Below are 16,872 nucleotides of genomic sequence, written 5' to 3'. Positions count from 1 at the left end.
TTCAGGTCTGGCCGAATCCAAGGCTGATGTTTTTCTGATCATATCTCTTTGCCTTTATCTCCTACCTCCCCCTGTAGAACTGCTGAGGATCTGTCTGGAAAGGACTTCATGAGACAGGTAGGGTGGTTTGAGCCAGGATCTGTCACCAAGAGAGACCAATGGCCTGACACAGTGGCACACTTGGGGGCTGAGGCTAGAGGATCTCAAGTTATTTAGGCCAGAGAAGCATAGTGAAGCCTTGTCTCAAAAGACCAAGTGCTGAGGGTATAACCGGGTGACAGAGTGCTGTCTTAGCATCACAAGGTTCTGAGTTCAACTCCCAGCACCACATAAAAACAAAAGCAAAGACTAAAGAAAATCTTGGTTCAGGCTCCCTGGGGGATGGAAGATTTCACTGTCTATTCTGTTTGCTGTTTGTTTGTTTGTTTGAGGCAGGGTTTCTCTGTGTAGCCCTGGCTGTCCTGGAACTCACTCTGAGGACCAGGATGGCTTTGAAATCAGAGATCTGCCTGCCTCTGCCTCCCAAGTGCTGGCGTTAAAGGCGTGTGCCACCATGCTTCTATTTGCTTTTTCAGTCAGACCCTCAAGAAAACGATAACATGTGACTCTAACGCCAATGGAAAAGGAGCTACAGAGAGTTCAGAGACACCAAGTAACTTTCCTAAGGCCCCACAGCACCTGGGTTAGACAAAGGCCTTTTATTTCTAGTCCCAAGTGAGGGTTGTTGGGATGGGCTAGGACCTTAGCCTGTGTGAGCTTGTGTCTTGTGAAGATGCTCTTACTCTGACCCCAGGCTGCCACAACAAGTAGGGTATGGGGGGAGAGCAGCGGTCACAGAAGAGAGGACTGACTTTGCATCCTTATCACCATAGGACCAACAGGCCAAACCGTGGATCCCAAGGACCAGGAGGTGTCTGGATATATTGCCTGCCTCCTCACTCCCTGCCCCCAGCGCTGGCCTGGAGCCTTGGTGCTGAGCTGTGTAGTGGAATTGTACCCTGTGGTCAGGCAGTGAGGAGGGGGCAGCCTAGGGACAGGAAATAGCTGGGTTTTGGGGGAAAATCCATGTGGCCAGCCAAGCCAGGCAAGTTGTGGTCTCCTGGGCAGCCTGTGTAGGGGCTTCTCAATGCTCTACTTGAGGCTCAGACAGGGCCTCTTTGATAGGGAATGGGGACCCCCAAGGGCTGCCTGAGCAGGAGCCAGGAGGAAGCCAACTGGGATGGGGCTGTTTCAAGGCAGGCAAGATGGCAGCCGCTGGGGTGTTCAGAATCATGCCAGATTGTGGAGCAGGAGAGCATGGGTTTCTTGGGTACTACAACACTGGCAAAATCATCAGTCCCTCAATTGCTTGGGCCCTTCCATGTCCCATCTCTGAACACATGGGGGACCAGAACAGATATGGCCTGGCCCCAGCCTTGCCCATGACACACACATGACTTCCGGCTGGTGCGCGCCCTACCCTGGACCTCAAAGGTGGGTGACTATTGCACGGCACCTGCTATGTAAATCCACGAGGTGGAGAAGCGTGTGTCCTCCGGACATGTGGGTGGGATGGTAGGTGAGAGGTAAGTGTCCCGGGTGGACGGAGATACCATGTCTTAGTGGAACATAGTGGTGACTGCTGGCCTCTCTGCATACTTCCTACCTTACCTAGCATTTGGCTTCTAGCTGCTGTGACCCCTTATGGAACCCATGTGACATCACATACGGTGCTTCATCCTACAGAGCCAATGTTCCAGCTGCTGGTGCGGCAAGGAACCCACTCGCTTTTGTAGATCATCAGTGTCACACAGTTCTATAAGCGAGGGGGACTGTGCGTGTGACAAGGACCCAGCTGCCTCCTTCTTCTGGCCTCTGCTTTCTTTACTTTGGGGTGACTAACGATTCCCATTCAATCGGGTTGCTTTTGGCAACAACTCCAATTTGTAATAGCATTGAGGCAGGCAAGCATAGGGAATGGCTTGCAACCTGGAACTCCACTTGGCTTGCACTACACCCTTGTTCTATATCCTCAACCCTCTTCTAAAAATTGTACTTGGCAATGGAGGACCACATCTGCTGTGAGTTGCACACTCACCCCACTCCAAACAATCGAATATATGATATTCTCCCTAACAACCATCAGTGATGCTCCCCCTTATGGCCCAGTGAGATGCCCAGTAGGCAAACATGTTTGCCACCAAGGCTGATAACCTGAGTGTGATCCTGGAGCCTCCAGGGTAGAAGGAGAGACCTGACTTCTGAAATTTGTTCATTGACCTATACACACATACTGTGGAATGTGTGTGCTTACACACACACACACATACACACACACACACACACACACACACACACACACACACACACACACACACTTTTGTGGCTAGTTTCTATTCAAATACATTCCTAGCTATATCTGGTACTGGACTCATGTAGACTTGATGATGGTTTTAGGTGCATGGTCGAGAAGACAAACTGTGTCCTCTGGCAAAAGACTATGTTTATCATTTTATGGTTGAGCATAGATTAGCATACATGTGATTAAAATCAGATACATAAAAGGGGAGGGACAAGCATGGTAGGAAAAGGTTACAGAACCCAAACCTGTCAATCAACATATGGAATCACTCTTGCTAAGCTCCCTAGTAACCAGCTCATTTTCCCCTTAAACCTCATAAAGGGCAAGCCTAAACTAACCAGAGCCCCTCAGTATTCTCTCTCGAGCAGCCTCCTGCTCGCTTCAGAAATCTGACTGCTTGTGTACTTCGCTCTTGAATAATTTCCTTGGTGTTCTGCAACTGCTGTGTGCCTTTATTTCGGTTCCTTGAACAACATGCCAAGACCTGGAAATACCCAGACCAGACACTGACCACAGGCGACAGAATCATTTTAAATGTCAGAAGAGCAAGCTGGGAGCTAGGCCCGGGGCTAGCTCCATGGGCTTTTGGTGGCAGCAGAGCCTCTGTGGAGCAGCGGGTGGTCTTTGCAGCCACAGGAACATGTGCATCCCTGGCTGTCTGGGCTCCTAGGGACCAGTGCCATAGCCAGGCCCTCACCCAGGTTCCTGCCGGATGTCTGCCTAGTTACTCACCAGGTGAGTCCCAGCAGGCAGAGTGGCCAGCATGAGGGAACCACAGCTGGATGTGAACCGCCAGCCTGTCTGGGGGATAGATAGTGCAGTGACCATCCCAGTGGTCCAGATGGTCCAGCCAAGAAGTTACCCTTGGCATCCTCTGGCCCATGCACTACGTTTCCAGGAGGATGGGTTGTATAGCCACATCCAGATGCTCTGGTCTAGATGACCTTTGAGGTTCTTCAGAGCCCAATTTGAGGTTTTACATCACTTAGGTGACTGGGAAGTCTGATTCCACCCCCACACCCCGTTTTAGACAATGGTCTCACTTGGTTGCCCAGGCTTGTATCAGACTCTGGGTTCAAGCAATCCTCTTCTTGTAAGGCTGTGGCTACACGTGACTGCTAGTACTTTTGACTGTCTGAATTCCGATCTGGGAGTGATCTTGGCTCCCAGATACCTTTTCATGCAGAAGAATGTACTGATTATTTTTCCTATTGCAGTGACAAAAACAACCAAACCAAATCAATCAATCGATCAAACAAACAAACAAACAAAACAAAACAACCCAACAAACAACAAAAAGCAATTTAAGGAAAGATTTTTCTTTTTATTTATTTTTGTTTATATTTTTCCAAACACAGCTCCAGGCAGGGAAGCGGGGTGACAGAAGTTCCAGGCTGGTCAGGAAGCAGCGCGGTAAATGCTGATTCTCCGCTCTATTCCTCCATTTTATTCGGTCCTGGACCCCAGCCCATGTGGCTGCCAGGCCGTGGCCCAGCACAAGGTGGTTCTGGGTTATATGCAAACGAGAAAGCTAGATTTAACCAGTTTATGTGAGTGGAGTAAATACACAAACTGCTCCTCAAACCAGCTATTTCACGGCTGTTATTTTATTAGGAGTGGGGAGTCCTAAAATACGAGTCGGTCCCAAATTATAAATTATCTTGCTGGGGAGATGGCTCAGTGGGTAAAGTGCTTGACAGGCAAACACGAGGACTTGAGTTCAAATCCCCAACACCCATGTGGAAGCTGTGTGCCTGTACCATCAGGATGAAGGGATAGGATGCAGAGACCAATGGACCCCCCTCCCCCGCCCTGGGCTGTCTAGCCAGACTAGCTGGGCTGGTGAGCTCCAGGTTCACTGAGAGACCCCGTGTCTTAGTCACATTCTATTGCTGTGAAGAGACACCATGACCAACTCTTATAAGAGAAAGCTTTTATTTAATTGAGGCTTGTTTACAGGTTTTCCTTTTTGTTTTGTTTTGGGTTTTTTTGCTTTTGGTTTTTTGAGACAGAGTTTCTCTGTGTAGCCCTGGCTGTCCTGGAACTCACTCTGTAGACCAGGCTGGCCTTGAACTCAGAAATCCGCCTGCCTCTGCCTCCCAAGTGCCGAGATTAAAGGCGAGTGCCACCACTGCCTGGCTACAGGTTCAGTTTTAGCCCATAATCATCATGGTAGAGAACACCATGCAGGCAGACATGGTGCTGGGGAAGTAGTTGAGAGGCATATTCTGATCCAAGGGGCAGGGGGCGGGGGGAGGCTTGTTGTTGGCTTTCAAAACCTTAACCCTCCCACCTCCTGCCCCAGTGATACATTTTCTCCAACAAGGCCACGCCTCCCTATCCTTCTAATCCTTTCAAACAGGTCCACTCCCTGGTAACTAAGAATTCAAATATATGAGCCTTTTGGGCCATTCTTATCCAAACCACCACACATAGTCTCAAAAAATAAGACTGAGAGGGAGAGAGGAAGACACCTGATGATAAATTTGATCTTCCATACACAGGAACATGTACTACACATGAACACATGAGAACACACACACACACACACACACACACACACACACACACACACACACAGAGAGATTAGATAACTCTGAATGTGGTGGCTTGCACTTTGTGATCTTAGAACTTGCAAAGCTGAGGCAGGGGGATTGTTGTGAGTTGGAGGCCATCCTGTGCTAAAGGGTGAGACTTTGTCTCAGAAAAGTTAGAAAAAAAAATAATAAAGGTTTGTTTTGGGATTGAGCAGTATTGCTAGTGATGGGTGGTGGGTGCAGGGACCCATTGCTGCAGAAGGGGTCAGGCCTCTTGGTCTGAGACGAGAGGCTATTGGCTGTTTGAAGAAAGTACTGGGCCTGCATGCGAGCACTGGAGAGGGAGTCCTGGGCTCATCTTCCTCAAACATACTTTGGTAGAGGCAATCACTCTCTCTCTCGTGAGCCAAGATAGGGACCTTAGGTTTCTGGGAGGCTGTTGGGTGTGAAAGTGGGGCACACACAGTTCCTCATTTTGAGTCCAGGGAAAATGTTTCACATTTTTAAAACACAAATATTTCTTTTTCTGTCCTCAATGTATAAGCTGAACTTCCAGGTGCCCCCAGCTGTCGGCCCCACGGTGGAATGTGAAAGCCGCCCTTCTCTCTGCAACCCATTTGGTTCCTGGAAGCCTACCTGTGGCGTATTTTGGGACTCTGCTAACGAGGAGAGAAAGACACAGAGAAGGCGCCTGTGCTGGCTGTCCTGGGGGCACAGACCGGCCATTCAGAAGGGAGCTGAAAGGGAGGCTTCATGGGTACAGCTGGGCCCAGCAACAGGGCTCTGTCCCCTGAGCCACAGAATGGGCGCTGGCTCAAGCTTTCCCTGTCTACCCTGCCAAGGGCCATACACCCGGACGTACACCTCTCACCATGGCCACCATCACTGCCATCATCGCTGCCCCTCATGTGACCTAGATGGGACCCCATTCATTGCCACTTTTTGTTAACTTCTGCATTTGCTTGGCACTGTCCTTGGGCCTTAGGGTTAGGAAGGGGACTGAGATAGAAAAGACCCTCATGTCTGAATGGCAAGGACAACCACTCAGCACAATTTGGAAGAAAAGATACTTGCTGCAACTTCTGGGACCACGCAGCCACTCTGGAGAAGAGAGACCTCCCAGCAGGAGAAGGAGAGGTCAGCAGCACAGAGGTTTCTTCTGGGTTTGCAGAGATGCAGAGGGCTGAGAACTGGGGACTGATGGGACCCGAATGGGAGAAGACAAAAGGGAAAGTGCTTTGACTCTGCCCTTGAACTGGCTGTGTGACTTCAGGCTAGTTACTGAACCTCTCTGGGCTTCAGCTTTGGCATATGGAGAGTGGGTTGATAGACTCCATCTCTCTGCTTGCCTCACAGGTGTGTGGGGTGTGAAAGACGACACACCATGGTCGCTGAAGATGTAACTGTGGACTAGGTCAGTCATCCCCAAGGACCTCCCTTTAAACCAGTCTGCAACTTTTCCCTTCCAGAGCAACATGCACAGGCTCTTCCCCTGCAGCAGTGGCAATCCTCTGCCTCATCTTCCTTCTCTGGTCTTCTTGATGCCTCCCCATGTAATCTCAGGAGACTCGCTTTGTTGTAAGGATTAACAAAGATAGTTCAGGCTCTCTAGCTAGCTCTCTCTGTGAGGCGGCGCTGACACTGTCTCTCCTCTCAGATGAGGGATGAGGCACAGAGAGGTGCAGCAAGCTGCCCAAGGTCACACAGGTGCATGATCTGCTCCCATGTCTGCCCTTAGCCAGTCCCTCCCCCAGCTCCCCATTCTCCCATATGCTAAGCACAGCCGTGCTAGTTGGTTGCTGTTAAGATCTGGGAAAATCCTTCTGGGATGGAGCCAGTAAGAAGAAAGCACTGGGCGGTTGGCTCTGCTCGTGCAAAGGCCCAGCGGCCTTCGAAGAAAACTGGTGCAGCTGGAGAAGGTGTGTGTGTGTGTATGTGTGTTTGTGTATGCACGTGTGACTAGGAAGCATGTTTAGTGAGAAAACTGGGCTTGGGATTCTAGGTGGGGAGGACTTGGGTGTGGGATGAAGCAGAAGTGCAGGGCTCAAGTGTCCTTGAGTGGTGGAGTCAGCACGGGCTCTGGCCAGAGGAGCCGCCCCCACCCACCTGAGATTTCCTGAATTCCAGCTGTGGCTCGAGTTGCTTCTGCAGGCAAAGGGGCCCTTGTGGTCAGCTGCTTCTACCTTCCTTCCAGACACACACCTCCATTCAGGCTGGCCCCGCCTCTGGGGGTTGGGGCAAGGGTGCTGTCCCCTGCCCAGTGGTTGATAAGGCAATCCCCCCACTCTGGCCTCCTCCAGTGTGCCACTGCCGCTGGCTGTCTGTGTTGCTGCAACCATGAAGGTCACCTCCGGTCCAGCCTTTGCTCTCTGTAGCCTGCTGCTGCTGCAGGTCCCTGATAGCCTCGGTCTTGCCCCACAGTCCAGAGGTAAGGCCACCGTGGATGATGGGGACACAGGATCTGTGACTCTTGACAGGCTGGGGCGCTGAGGCCAGAGACAGATGGAGGTTAAATGGGAATCAGGGTTTGGGGGTGTCGGCTCAGGGAGGGCAGTGCAGATAATAAGTGAAGGCTGGGACAGGTGACCCTCAGGGCCACACATGCTGCAGGGACCAGCAGCGGCGCCAGGCCCCAGGGCTCTGTGAGTGTAGCTCATGAGACCAGGTGTCTGGTCAGTTGCCACAGCCCTTTGCAGGGCTGAGCTAGCCCTCAGGGGCTGTGCTCTGGAAGCCCTGAGATGCTCAGCTCCCAAGGAGGAGGACCTGTCTCAGTCTGTGCCATGAGATAGCCCCAGAGCCACGAGGGGTCAGGTCCTGAGTCTGAGATATGGTCCACTCTGCCTCTGGATCCCACTTCACCATTTGGAGGCTGAGCCGGCAGGGAGCCTCTGTCACTGTAGAGAATATGTCTAAGGTCTCCCGAGAAACTCAGATGCCAGGGCTTTGAGTCACATCTTTCCTTTTCTGGTCCTTTGTGCCCAACAGGGAATGGAATTGTTCCCATGTGGCAAGGGCTGGGCAGGGCAGTCTGTCTGTCACAGAGCCCCGATCTGCTATAGGGACGGATGTGCACCCTCAGTTTACTCTCCCTTTGTACAAACGGGGAACTGAGGTTCAGAAATGTGCTACCCACTGCCTGGGGCCATGGAGCAGTTGAGCCGGGGTCTGAGCCCAGGCCTGTTCAGTTCCAACACTGGCACTTCCCAGTCTCTGGTGCTGCCTTGCTGGAAGTTGGGTCAGGGTGTCTTCCGGCCCACCTGGCCAGGGTGACAAGGTGGCACCAGGAATTCCTGCTCCTTCCCTGTCTCTAGAGGGAAGTGGCTCCAAATTTGCTGATGAAAAGAGACAGTGGGTATCATGCTGGCCCTAAAGGCTGTGCCCACCCTGGAGGTCCCCAGTGTCCTCCCGGCTAACGTTCTGCTAGCAAGTCGGACTATTCTCCACACGGCTTTGCTTGTTCTTTGAGGTTCCTGAGAAGAGGTGTAGTGAAGTGTGTGGCCTAAGACCAGAGGGGTCTCCCGCCTCCCTCCCCACGGGCTGAGCCGCATACCTGAGACTATACCCTGAGCTGAGAACCTACCTAGACCACTGAGACCCGCGCTGGGCTCTCAGGACCCCAAGGCCGCTCCTCTGACATCTGCCCTTACTCTCTGTCTCCTCCCACTGCCCCTCCTAGGGCACCTCTGCCGGACACGACCCACGGACCTGGTGTTTGTTGTTGATAGTTCTCGAAGTGTGAGACCCGTGGAGTTTGAGAAGGTGAAGGTGTTCCTGTCTCAGGTCATTGAGTCATTGGATGTGGGGCCCAATGCCACGAGGGTGGGCTTGGTCAACTACGCTAGCACTGTGAAGCCAGAGTTCTCACTTCGGGCCCACGGCTCCAAGGCGTCGCTGCTGCAAGCTGTGCGTCGCATCCAGCCGCTGTCCACAGGCACCATGACTGGCCTGGCCCTGCAGTTCGCCATCACCAAGGCCTTGAGTGATGCTGAGGGGGGACGCGCCAGATCCCCTGACATCAGCAAGGTATGGAGCACAGGATGGTTGGAGTAGGAACCTGGGCTGAAGCCATAGGGTTCGCTGGGCTCCTCTGCTCAGAGCAGCTGTTCTAAAACACGGGAGGTCATTGCAAACATCACTCTGTAGAACTGGGAGAGCTAGGGTCAGGATCTTCCCTCGAGCAGAGAGAGGCAGGCCAGGTGCTTATATTCTGGGGAAGGTAAGGACTCTGCAACCTCTCTGTCCCATGTTAACACTGGCCACCAAGAGAGAATGTGCTACTCTTAAGCACAGTGCCTCAGTTTCTCCACCTATGAAGTGGAACACTGATAACCTCTCTTGCAACTTGGCTCAGCAGGGTGCCTGGCACCCAGCATGCCCCATTTGGCACCAGTGTACTTTGCCAGCCTGTGCTTGGGAAGGTGAGACAGTCCCCTGAGTCACCATCACGGAGGGCTCCAGAGGCACGTCGTCGAGCAGCAAGCAGGGTGTCTACCCACATTGTCCTTTCTCTGAGTCCATCCCAGCTCTTGTTGGTCTGGGAAGTCACCATTTACCTGCCAGACCTTGGCCCAGGGGATAACCCCTTCCTTCTGTACCCCACTTTCTCGCACACTGTAGTCCATTGCCAGAGCTGAATGCTCCATTTTACATATGGGGAAACCAGGGTAGAGAAAGCATCAACAAATTGCCCAAATTCTCAGTGGCAGAAGTGTTCGGTGACTGCGACACACGCGTCACCAGTCATCCCTAGCCTTCAAAGAAGTGAGACCAGACAGCTGCTGGTCTGATTTGTGGTGCTGCTCCGTCCTTGGGTTGGGCTGATGGCTATACTTAGAGTAGCTCCAGATGATGCTGATGGAGAGACGTGGTGACCTCTGAGGCTCACAACTTGCTCATCTCTAGAACAAACTGTTTTCCCTAGATCAGACTAGTGACTCAAGCGAGCGGGTAGGTGAGGACCAGAGGTGACAGGGAGGCTGCTGGGAATGGGCACCTTCCGGAGTCTCAAGGTGGGGCCATAGCTCAGAGACTAGAAACCACAGCGGGCTGGGTTGAGTGTTAACAGCTCAGAGTCACAGCTAGGTTTCACCCCAGGTCCCCGGAGGGAGGAATGTGCAGCATCACTTCCCAGGGGACAATGTGCTGAATTCTAAAATAACAGTTGACCCCTTGGGGCTCCTGCCAGTGAGTCATTTCACTCGTCGTGGCCCCACGTCTTTCCAGAGGCAGATACCCATGGTCAGCAAAAAGACGCAGATACCCATGGTCAGCAAAGAGAGTCGTAAAGTGGGAGCCTCACTTCTGTCCCAGATCTGCTCTAACTACTTTACAGCCAGGCACCAGGGCATTGCCATACTGGGCCCCCCTCTTTCTAGGGCACAGGGCAAGGGCCTGTATGTGTGTGGGCAATCTGCAGTCCTTTCTTCTTTGTAAGGGATAGGTATCATCCTAGGTAGTCAAGGAGGACAAAAGGACATTGTCCTTCAGTGATTTGGCTCTCTGGATTTGGGGTGTTGACCCTCTGAGTCCAAGGCAACACAGCGACAACCTGAGGCGCCCATCGTCATTCGTGAGCCTCGGGTTCCCTCTGATGGTCATTATGCAGAACTACACTGTACAGAGTTAGTTTCTTACCTGGGCAGTTTCCCACATGCTGACCACGGGGGATCTCAAGGGAGAGCAGAGGCCATAGTTTCAGCAGCTTGAGGCCCCAGAAAGCTTGAGTGTGAGGAAGACACATAGCCCTGTTTGCAGAGTTCCTGTTTGCAGAGTCTCAGGAGGTGAGACGCCACAACCTGCCTGATGGAGAAGGCCTCAGAGGCCAGAGTTGGGAGCCACCTCAGCCCTCAACTTCCACTGTCAGAAGAAGCTGATAGCCTCCCTGGCTCGTGGGACCTGTTTCCTGGTGTGTGTGTATTCTGGCTGCCACCAGCCCAGCACCCATGAGCGAATTGCGGTGCCTCTTAGACTTCCGTCTCCTGTGTCAGCAGTCCTGAGGGCTTGCTGGAGCCGGTTTTCACATGCCCCCATGTGCAGGTTGTCATCGTGGTGACTGATGGGAGGCCTCAGGACAGCGTGCGGGATGTGTCTGAGCGCGCGAGGGCCAGTGGCATCGAGCTGTTCGCCATCGGCGTGGGCCGTGTGGACAAGGCTACGCTGCGACAGATCGCTAGTGAGCCGCAGGATGAGCACGTGGATTACGTGGAGAGCTACAATGTCATCGAGAAGCTGGCCAAGAAGTTCCAAGAGGCCTTCTGCGGTTCGTGGCAGGGAGGGGGCGGAGCCGAGAGGCCTGGGGGCGGGGCTTAGACAGAGGGGTTGCCGCTGGGTTTGACTAACTCTGGGGATCTGTGGCTCCAATCTCAGAGCCTGGAGGGGGATGGTGGAGTTGGGGTGAAGCAGGGATGGAGATAGAGAATAATCTTGGGAGGCCAGGTCTGGGGGCAGAGCATTGCAGGAGTGGCAGAGTGGGCTTTGGGTGAGGCTAGTCCTGGAGGAGGAACTGGGACAGGGTGACAGGCTAGGGACTTACGGTAAGATCAGAGAGCCAGGTCATATAGTGGGTGTCATCAGGAGTGAGGCCAGGGGTTAACGCCGCCATGACTTAGGAGTGGAACCCAGTACAGGCTGAGGTAGAGTAGTGAATTAAGACTGGACCAATAATAGGGGGTACCAGATTCTGCAAGGCCCCGAGCCTGCAGTTCAAGAGTCTTAGATGACATTGCAGGCACCAGGGAGGAGTGTCTTAAAAACGAAACAACCAAACAACCGCAACCTACCTGTTTAGGCCTTGGCACTGAAGGTTTCTTTGACACAAGAGGGTTGAGGGGCCTGGGAAGGTTTGGCGTCCTTGGTGACTGGATCTTTTGGGCATGTTGGCTGGTCAGGGGGTGCAGGGTTGGACCAGGGGTGAGGTTGGGGCCCACTCTGTCCCATATGTGTAATGTGGCTTACAGTGTGTTCCTTCCTGCGAGGATTGAATGAATCATGAAAGGCAAGCCTCGGCACTAGCTCCCAGCATGCAACAGGTGTATGGAAGGAACTGTGCACTGAATTCCTTGCTGTGCTAGTGTCTGGAGTGAACAGAACTGCCAAGGGGCCCTGCTCCCGTTGCCGTTACCCTTTCAAGGCCTTTGGTTTCATCAGCAACATTAGCCCCTTCTTTGGGTATTTTATTCCGACTATAGTGATTCCACCCTGGGCTGAGAGTATGGGATCAGGGATCTATCCAGTTTGGTGTGTGTGTCTCAGTTTCCTTGAATGTGCAAAGGGCAGATCTTCATGGTCAGAGAGAAGCATTTTGGCTGAGATGTCCAGGCATTTGTGAGTATGATTCTGAGCCTCCTCTTCTCTCCCCAGTGGTGTCAGACCTGTGTGCCACAGGGGACCATGATTGTGAGCAGGTGTGCATCAGCTCTCCTGGATCCTACACCTGTGCCTGCCATGAGGGCTTCACCCTGAACAGCGATGGCAAGACTTGTAATGGTCAGTGGCTGGACACAGTTGAGCCCTGGGCTGGGGGCAGGGAAGTGGGAGATGGCAGGGACTTGGCTGTCCCCAGGAGACCCATCAGAGGCATCCTGCTCTTTGCTTCTGGACTAGTCTACAAGGTAGACAGCTGCCTTGCAGAGCCTGTTAATGGTGGAAGGTTCGCTCCTGACTCCAGACCTCTCTCGATGTACTAGGTGGTGGGCATGTTACGGTAGGGGAGGCACAGATCCTGAGGTAAAAATCTTGGTGTCACTGGTTTTGAGCTGTGTCATTTACCAGATGTTCCCGATGTTGGAAAATGGGGCCAGGAGCTCCGGCTTTGTAGAGGAAATCCTGAGACCCAGGGAAACAAGACAGCACTGAGTCCAGTGCTAGCCCATGGTTGAGTGCCCAGTCAATGGCAACTGATCACCGCTTTCTCAAGCTTCCTCCTCTCCTTGTCACTGTGTCCTCCACAGTCTGCCGTGGTGGTGGAAGCGGCTCAGCCACCGACCTGGTCTTCCTAATTGATGGATCCAAGAGTGTGCGGCCGGAGAACTTTGAGCTGGTGAAGAAGTTTATCAACCAGATTGTGGACACACTAGATGTGTCCGACAGGCTGGCCCAGGTTGGGCTGGTACAGTACTCAAGCTCCATACGCCAGGAGTTCCCGCTCGGCCGCTTCCACACCAAGAAGGACATAAAGACCGCTGTGAGGAACATGTCCTACATGGAGAAGGGCACCATGACCGGCGCCGCTCTGAAGTACCTCATAGACAATTCCTTCACTGTGTCCAGCGGGGCGAGGCCTGGAGCCCAGAAGGTGGGCATCGTCTTCACCGATGGCCGGAGCCAGGACTACATTAATGACGCTGCCAGGAAGGCCAAGGACCTTGGTATGTGCTGCCCTCCTAGGCTCTGGACCCCAGTGATGGCCAGGGACACCCTTGGGCCAGCTCTACTGTAGCTTGGCTCAATGACTTATGATTAACGTTTTAAACCCAGATCCCTTCAAATAGGGAGGTGTTTGTTAGGCCAATTCTCTCTTATATCAATGACACAACCGAGGCTCCCAGATGACCAAGTGGCTTTTCCTGCAGTTCTTTTGTTGCTGAGACTTACAACTTTTCCAGCAGAATGTTGGTTCTTAAGAATGTACCAACTGTCAGAAGACAGGGCCACTTTGAGACAGCTCATACCATTTTATCTAAATGAGGGAAATAATAACCCCCAGGCAGATGTTTTGAGGGTCACACGAAGCTCGCAGCATAAACATCACTAAACAGGGATACACAGCAGAACCGCAATGTAGACTTGTTCTTGATACAGGCATGGTGCTTGCAGTCCTAGCAGCTGCCACCAGGAAGTGTCTTGTGTAGGTTGTTTGTGTATCTTGTGCAGGTTGTCTGTCTAGGCATTTCTTGGGAGGTTCAGTCACCTATCTGCCTGCCCATCCTGGAGGCCAGCCTTATGTGTTTGATTCCTCTGACAGGCTTTAAGATGTTTGCGGTGGGCGTGGGCAATGCTGTGGAGGATGAGCTGAGGGAAATTGCCTCGGAGCCAGTGGCTGACCACTACTTTTACACGGCTGACTTCAAGACCATCAACCAGATTGGCAAGAAGTTGCAGAAAAAAATCTGTGTGGGTGAGTGAGGTCAAAGGTTGTCAGTAGGACAGGCTCTGCTGGGAATAGAGGACCAGAGGTGGGATGGGTAAATCAGAGTGCTACACCAAGCAGGGGCAACACTAGCTGGCTAGCTCACTACCAGCCCAGATGTGCTGGCCCCACCTCTTTGGCCAGATTCTGTACCCAGTGTTCTGTGCATTCTGCCATCTGCACAGTTTGATAGGAAGATCAGGACCCATTTTGTAGACAGAGGAGTGGGATCACTTTTGATTGTCAAGGAGTCAGGGTTAAGCCCTGCTGTCATCCTGGCTCCCCTGATGTCTTGGCCAATGGTCTGATACTTGTGGCAAAATATCTGTGTTCCTGGGCAATAAGAAAACATAGGTTACCACATTTGCAAGCATGAGTTCTATCCCCCAAACCCACTTAAAATATCAAACAAACAAAACCAAAACAAAGCAGCCAGAGGGATGGAGGGATGGAGGGATGGAGGGAAGGAGGGATGGAGGGATGGAGGGATGGAGGGATGGAGGGATGGAGGGATGGAGGGATGGAGGGATGGAGGGATGGATGACTCCATGGTTAGGAACACTGGGTGCTCTTCCAGAGGACCTGGGTTTGATTCTCAGCATCCATGTGGAAACTCACAACTGTCTGTAAAGTACAGTTCTAGAAGAAATGACTCCCCCTGAGGACATTACATGGATGTAGATCATGTACATACATGCAGACAGAACACTCACATACATAGAAAATGAATTTAAGAAGCCAGGTGTGGCATGCTTGTAAACCACAGGTAAAGAGACAGAGACAGGCAGATCCCTGGAGTTTGTTGGCCGGCTAGCCTAACCTACTTGGTGAGCTTCAAGACAAAGTCTTGGTCTCAAAAAACTCAGTAGATGGCACTTGAGCATTGACACCCACCACATGTACATGCATGCACACACGCACACCCATACACACATGCACACATATGCAGACATGTACACATATGTATGCACACATATAAACACACACATGCACACATACACTCACACACAGACATGCACACACAGGCATACACATAGACATGCACACAATACACACACACTCCAGATGTCAGACCCAGATGTGCCTTCAGCGTATCATATAACTTGCATATCCCCACATAGCAGGTACTCAGCTCAGTTCTCTGAAGACAGGGCTCTAAGGACATTCAAAACTCTCATCACTCTTCCTGTGCCATCTAGAGACTCTGATGTCTGCCTGTTATTCCTCCTTCTGTCCTGCCAGATCACCCTACCCCCACCCCAATCTCCCATGTGTCAGCTTCTGCAATGACTGGTCATCTCCTTACCATTGCTCAGCAGGCGTGTCCCCTCTCTCTCTTCTCTCCACTACAGAGGAAGACCCTTGTGCTTGTGAGTCCATAGTGAGATTTGAGGCCAAGGTGGAGGGTCTGTTGCAGGCCCTGACCAGGAAGCATATCCTTTCTGAGGCTGTGGAGGGCAGGAGTGGGGAGGGATGGAGGAGCACAGAGGACCGGGATGCAGAGGGATGACCACAGAGAGGTCTGGCTTTAGGTCTTAAAGCTTGGGGCAGCCTCCTCCTGCCAAGGCCTGGATTCTGGCTAGATAGGCTGGCACCTGCCTGGTGATAGACCTTGTCATACTCAGAGGCTCCTGTATGGTAGAGAAACTGAGGCAGAAGCCAAGTTCTACAGATGGGACAGAGATAGTTTTGGACATGCCCCCAAATATGGAGCCTATTCGGAACCATTTCTCTGGCTCCTGATGGCATGGTGATTCGGAACCATTTCTCTGGCTCCTGATGGCATGGTGATTCGGAACCATTTCTCTGGCTCCTGATGGCATGGTGAACCCTAGCCCTTTCAGAGGTGGACCATGCCCTGATAGCTCCCCAGCCTCAGACAGCACATGGCAGGGGTTCCCCAGGACTAAGCCTGAAAATGATTACAGCTGAGTACTTCTGATGGAGGTGGAAGAGGTGGGGGAAAGTCCTGGATGTAGCTCCTGGGAGAAACCCAGAAACCAGCTCTGGCCACCGGCACCTGCCCTTAACTCCATGTCCACTGGAAGCTGTAAGCAAGCGGCTGGCCGTCCTGGAGAACAGAATCGTCTAAGGACTCTCGTGGCCTGGCCACCTCCTACCCAGTGCACGGCTCGCAGAGTCCTGGGAATGTCCCCCTGTAGCTGGAGTTAGTCTGGCTTTGCTGCTTTAGCAAGGGAGCCCTCCCCCACTGTCCTGGGGCTGGGAGCAGGAGGGGACGCGTGCTTGTGCCTGCTGAGAGTGTCTGGTGATGATGGCTGTGAGCTTGTGTGTGCTTGATTGTGTTCATGTATGTTTGGGAGCAGGGGTGTGTGCACAGGTGGAAACGCAGAGAAGGGGTGTGTGAGCCGACTGCATGCATTATTTTTCCAACCGAAAGCTTAATATATTCCTGGTTTTTTTTCCTCCAGTTAATTCTTTACCCAGTCAATTCTTGACCCCGAGTAATTTTTTTTTGTTGTTGTTGTTTTGGTGTTTTGTTCCTTGAGGAAAAAAAAAAACTATTAAATGCGACTCATTGTACACCCTGGATGGAATTAGAGGTGGTGACTGGGGACCGGGAGGAAGGAAGATGTGAATGCAGGTTCACACTCAGGGATGCTGTGCTGGAGTGGGTGTCGGGACAGTGGCCATACCAAGACCTCACATCCTGCCTGCGAGCCTCATGTTGATCCTTGTGGCCTCTGTCAGCATTCCCAGTAACCAGCTAGAAAAGGCTCACCCAGCACCCCCACATTATGAACAGGAAAGCTGAGCGATTGCAAGGTCTATCTGTGGATTGGTCCTTGCATCAGGACTCGGGGACAGCAAAAGAATGTGCTGTGGGGGGTGGGGTGGGGTGCGGGGGG

General features: G+C 52.4%; 1 protein-coding gene across 1 annotated transcript; it reads left to right on the top strand.

Annotated features, from left to right (window-relative positions):
• The first annotated feature begins 7,145 nt into the window (after positions 1–7,145).
• Positions 7,146–16,546, top strand: Matn1 (matrilin 1). Its single transcript, XM_034504049.2, has 8 exons — positions 7,146–7,306; positions 8,555–8,901; positions 10,915–11,137; positions 12,238–12,363; positions 12,828–13,244; positions 13,841–13,993; positions 15,358–15,438; positions 16,048–16,546. Exons 1-8 carry the CDS (start codon positions 7,216–7,218, stop codon positions 16,095–16,097), a joined length of 1,488 nt encoding a protein of 495 aa, XP_034359940.1. The 5' UTR covers positions 7,146–7,215; the 3' UTR covers positions 16,098–16,546.
• Positions 16,547–16,872: the final 326 nt, after the last annotated feature.

The sequence above is a fragment of the Arvicanthis niloticus genome, chromosome 5, assembly GCF_011762505.2.
Source record: "Arvicanthis niloticus isolate mArvNil1 chromosome 5, mArvNil1.pat.X, whole genome shotgun sequence".
Lineage (NCBI taxonomy): Eukaryota > Metazoa > Chordata > Mammalia > Rodentia > Muridae > Arvicanthis > Arvicanthis niloticus.
Note: the sequence above shows the minus strand (reverse complement) of the source record. Positions and strands in the feature narration are given on the sequence as shown.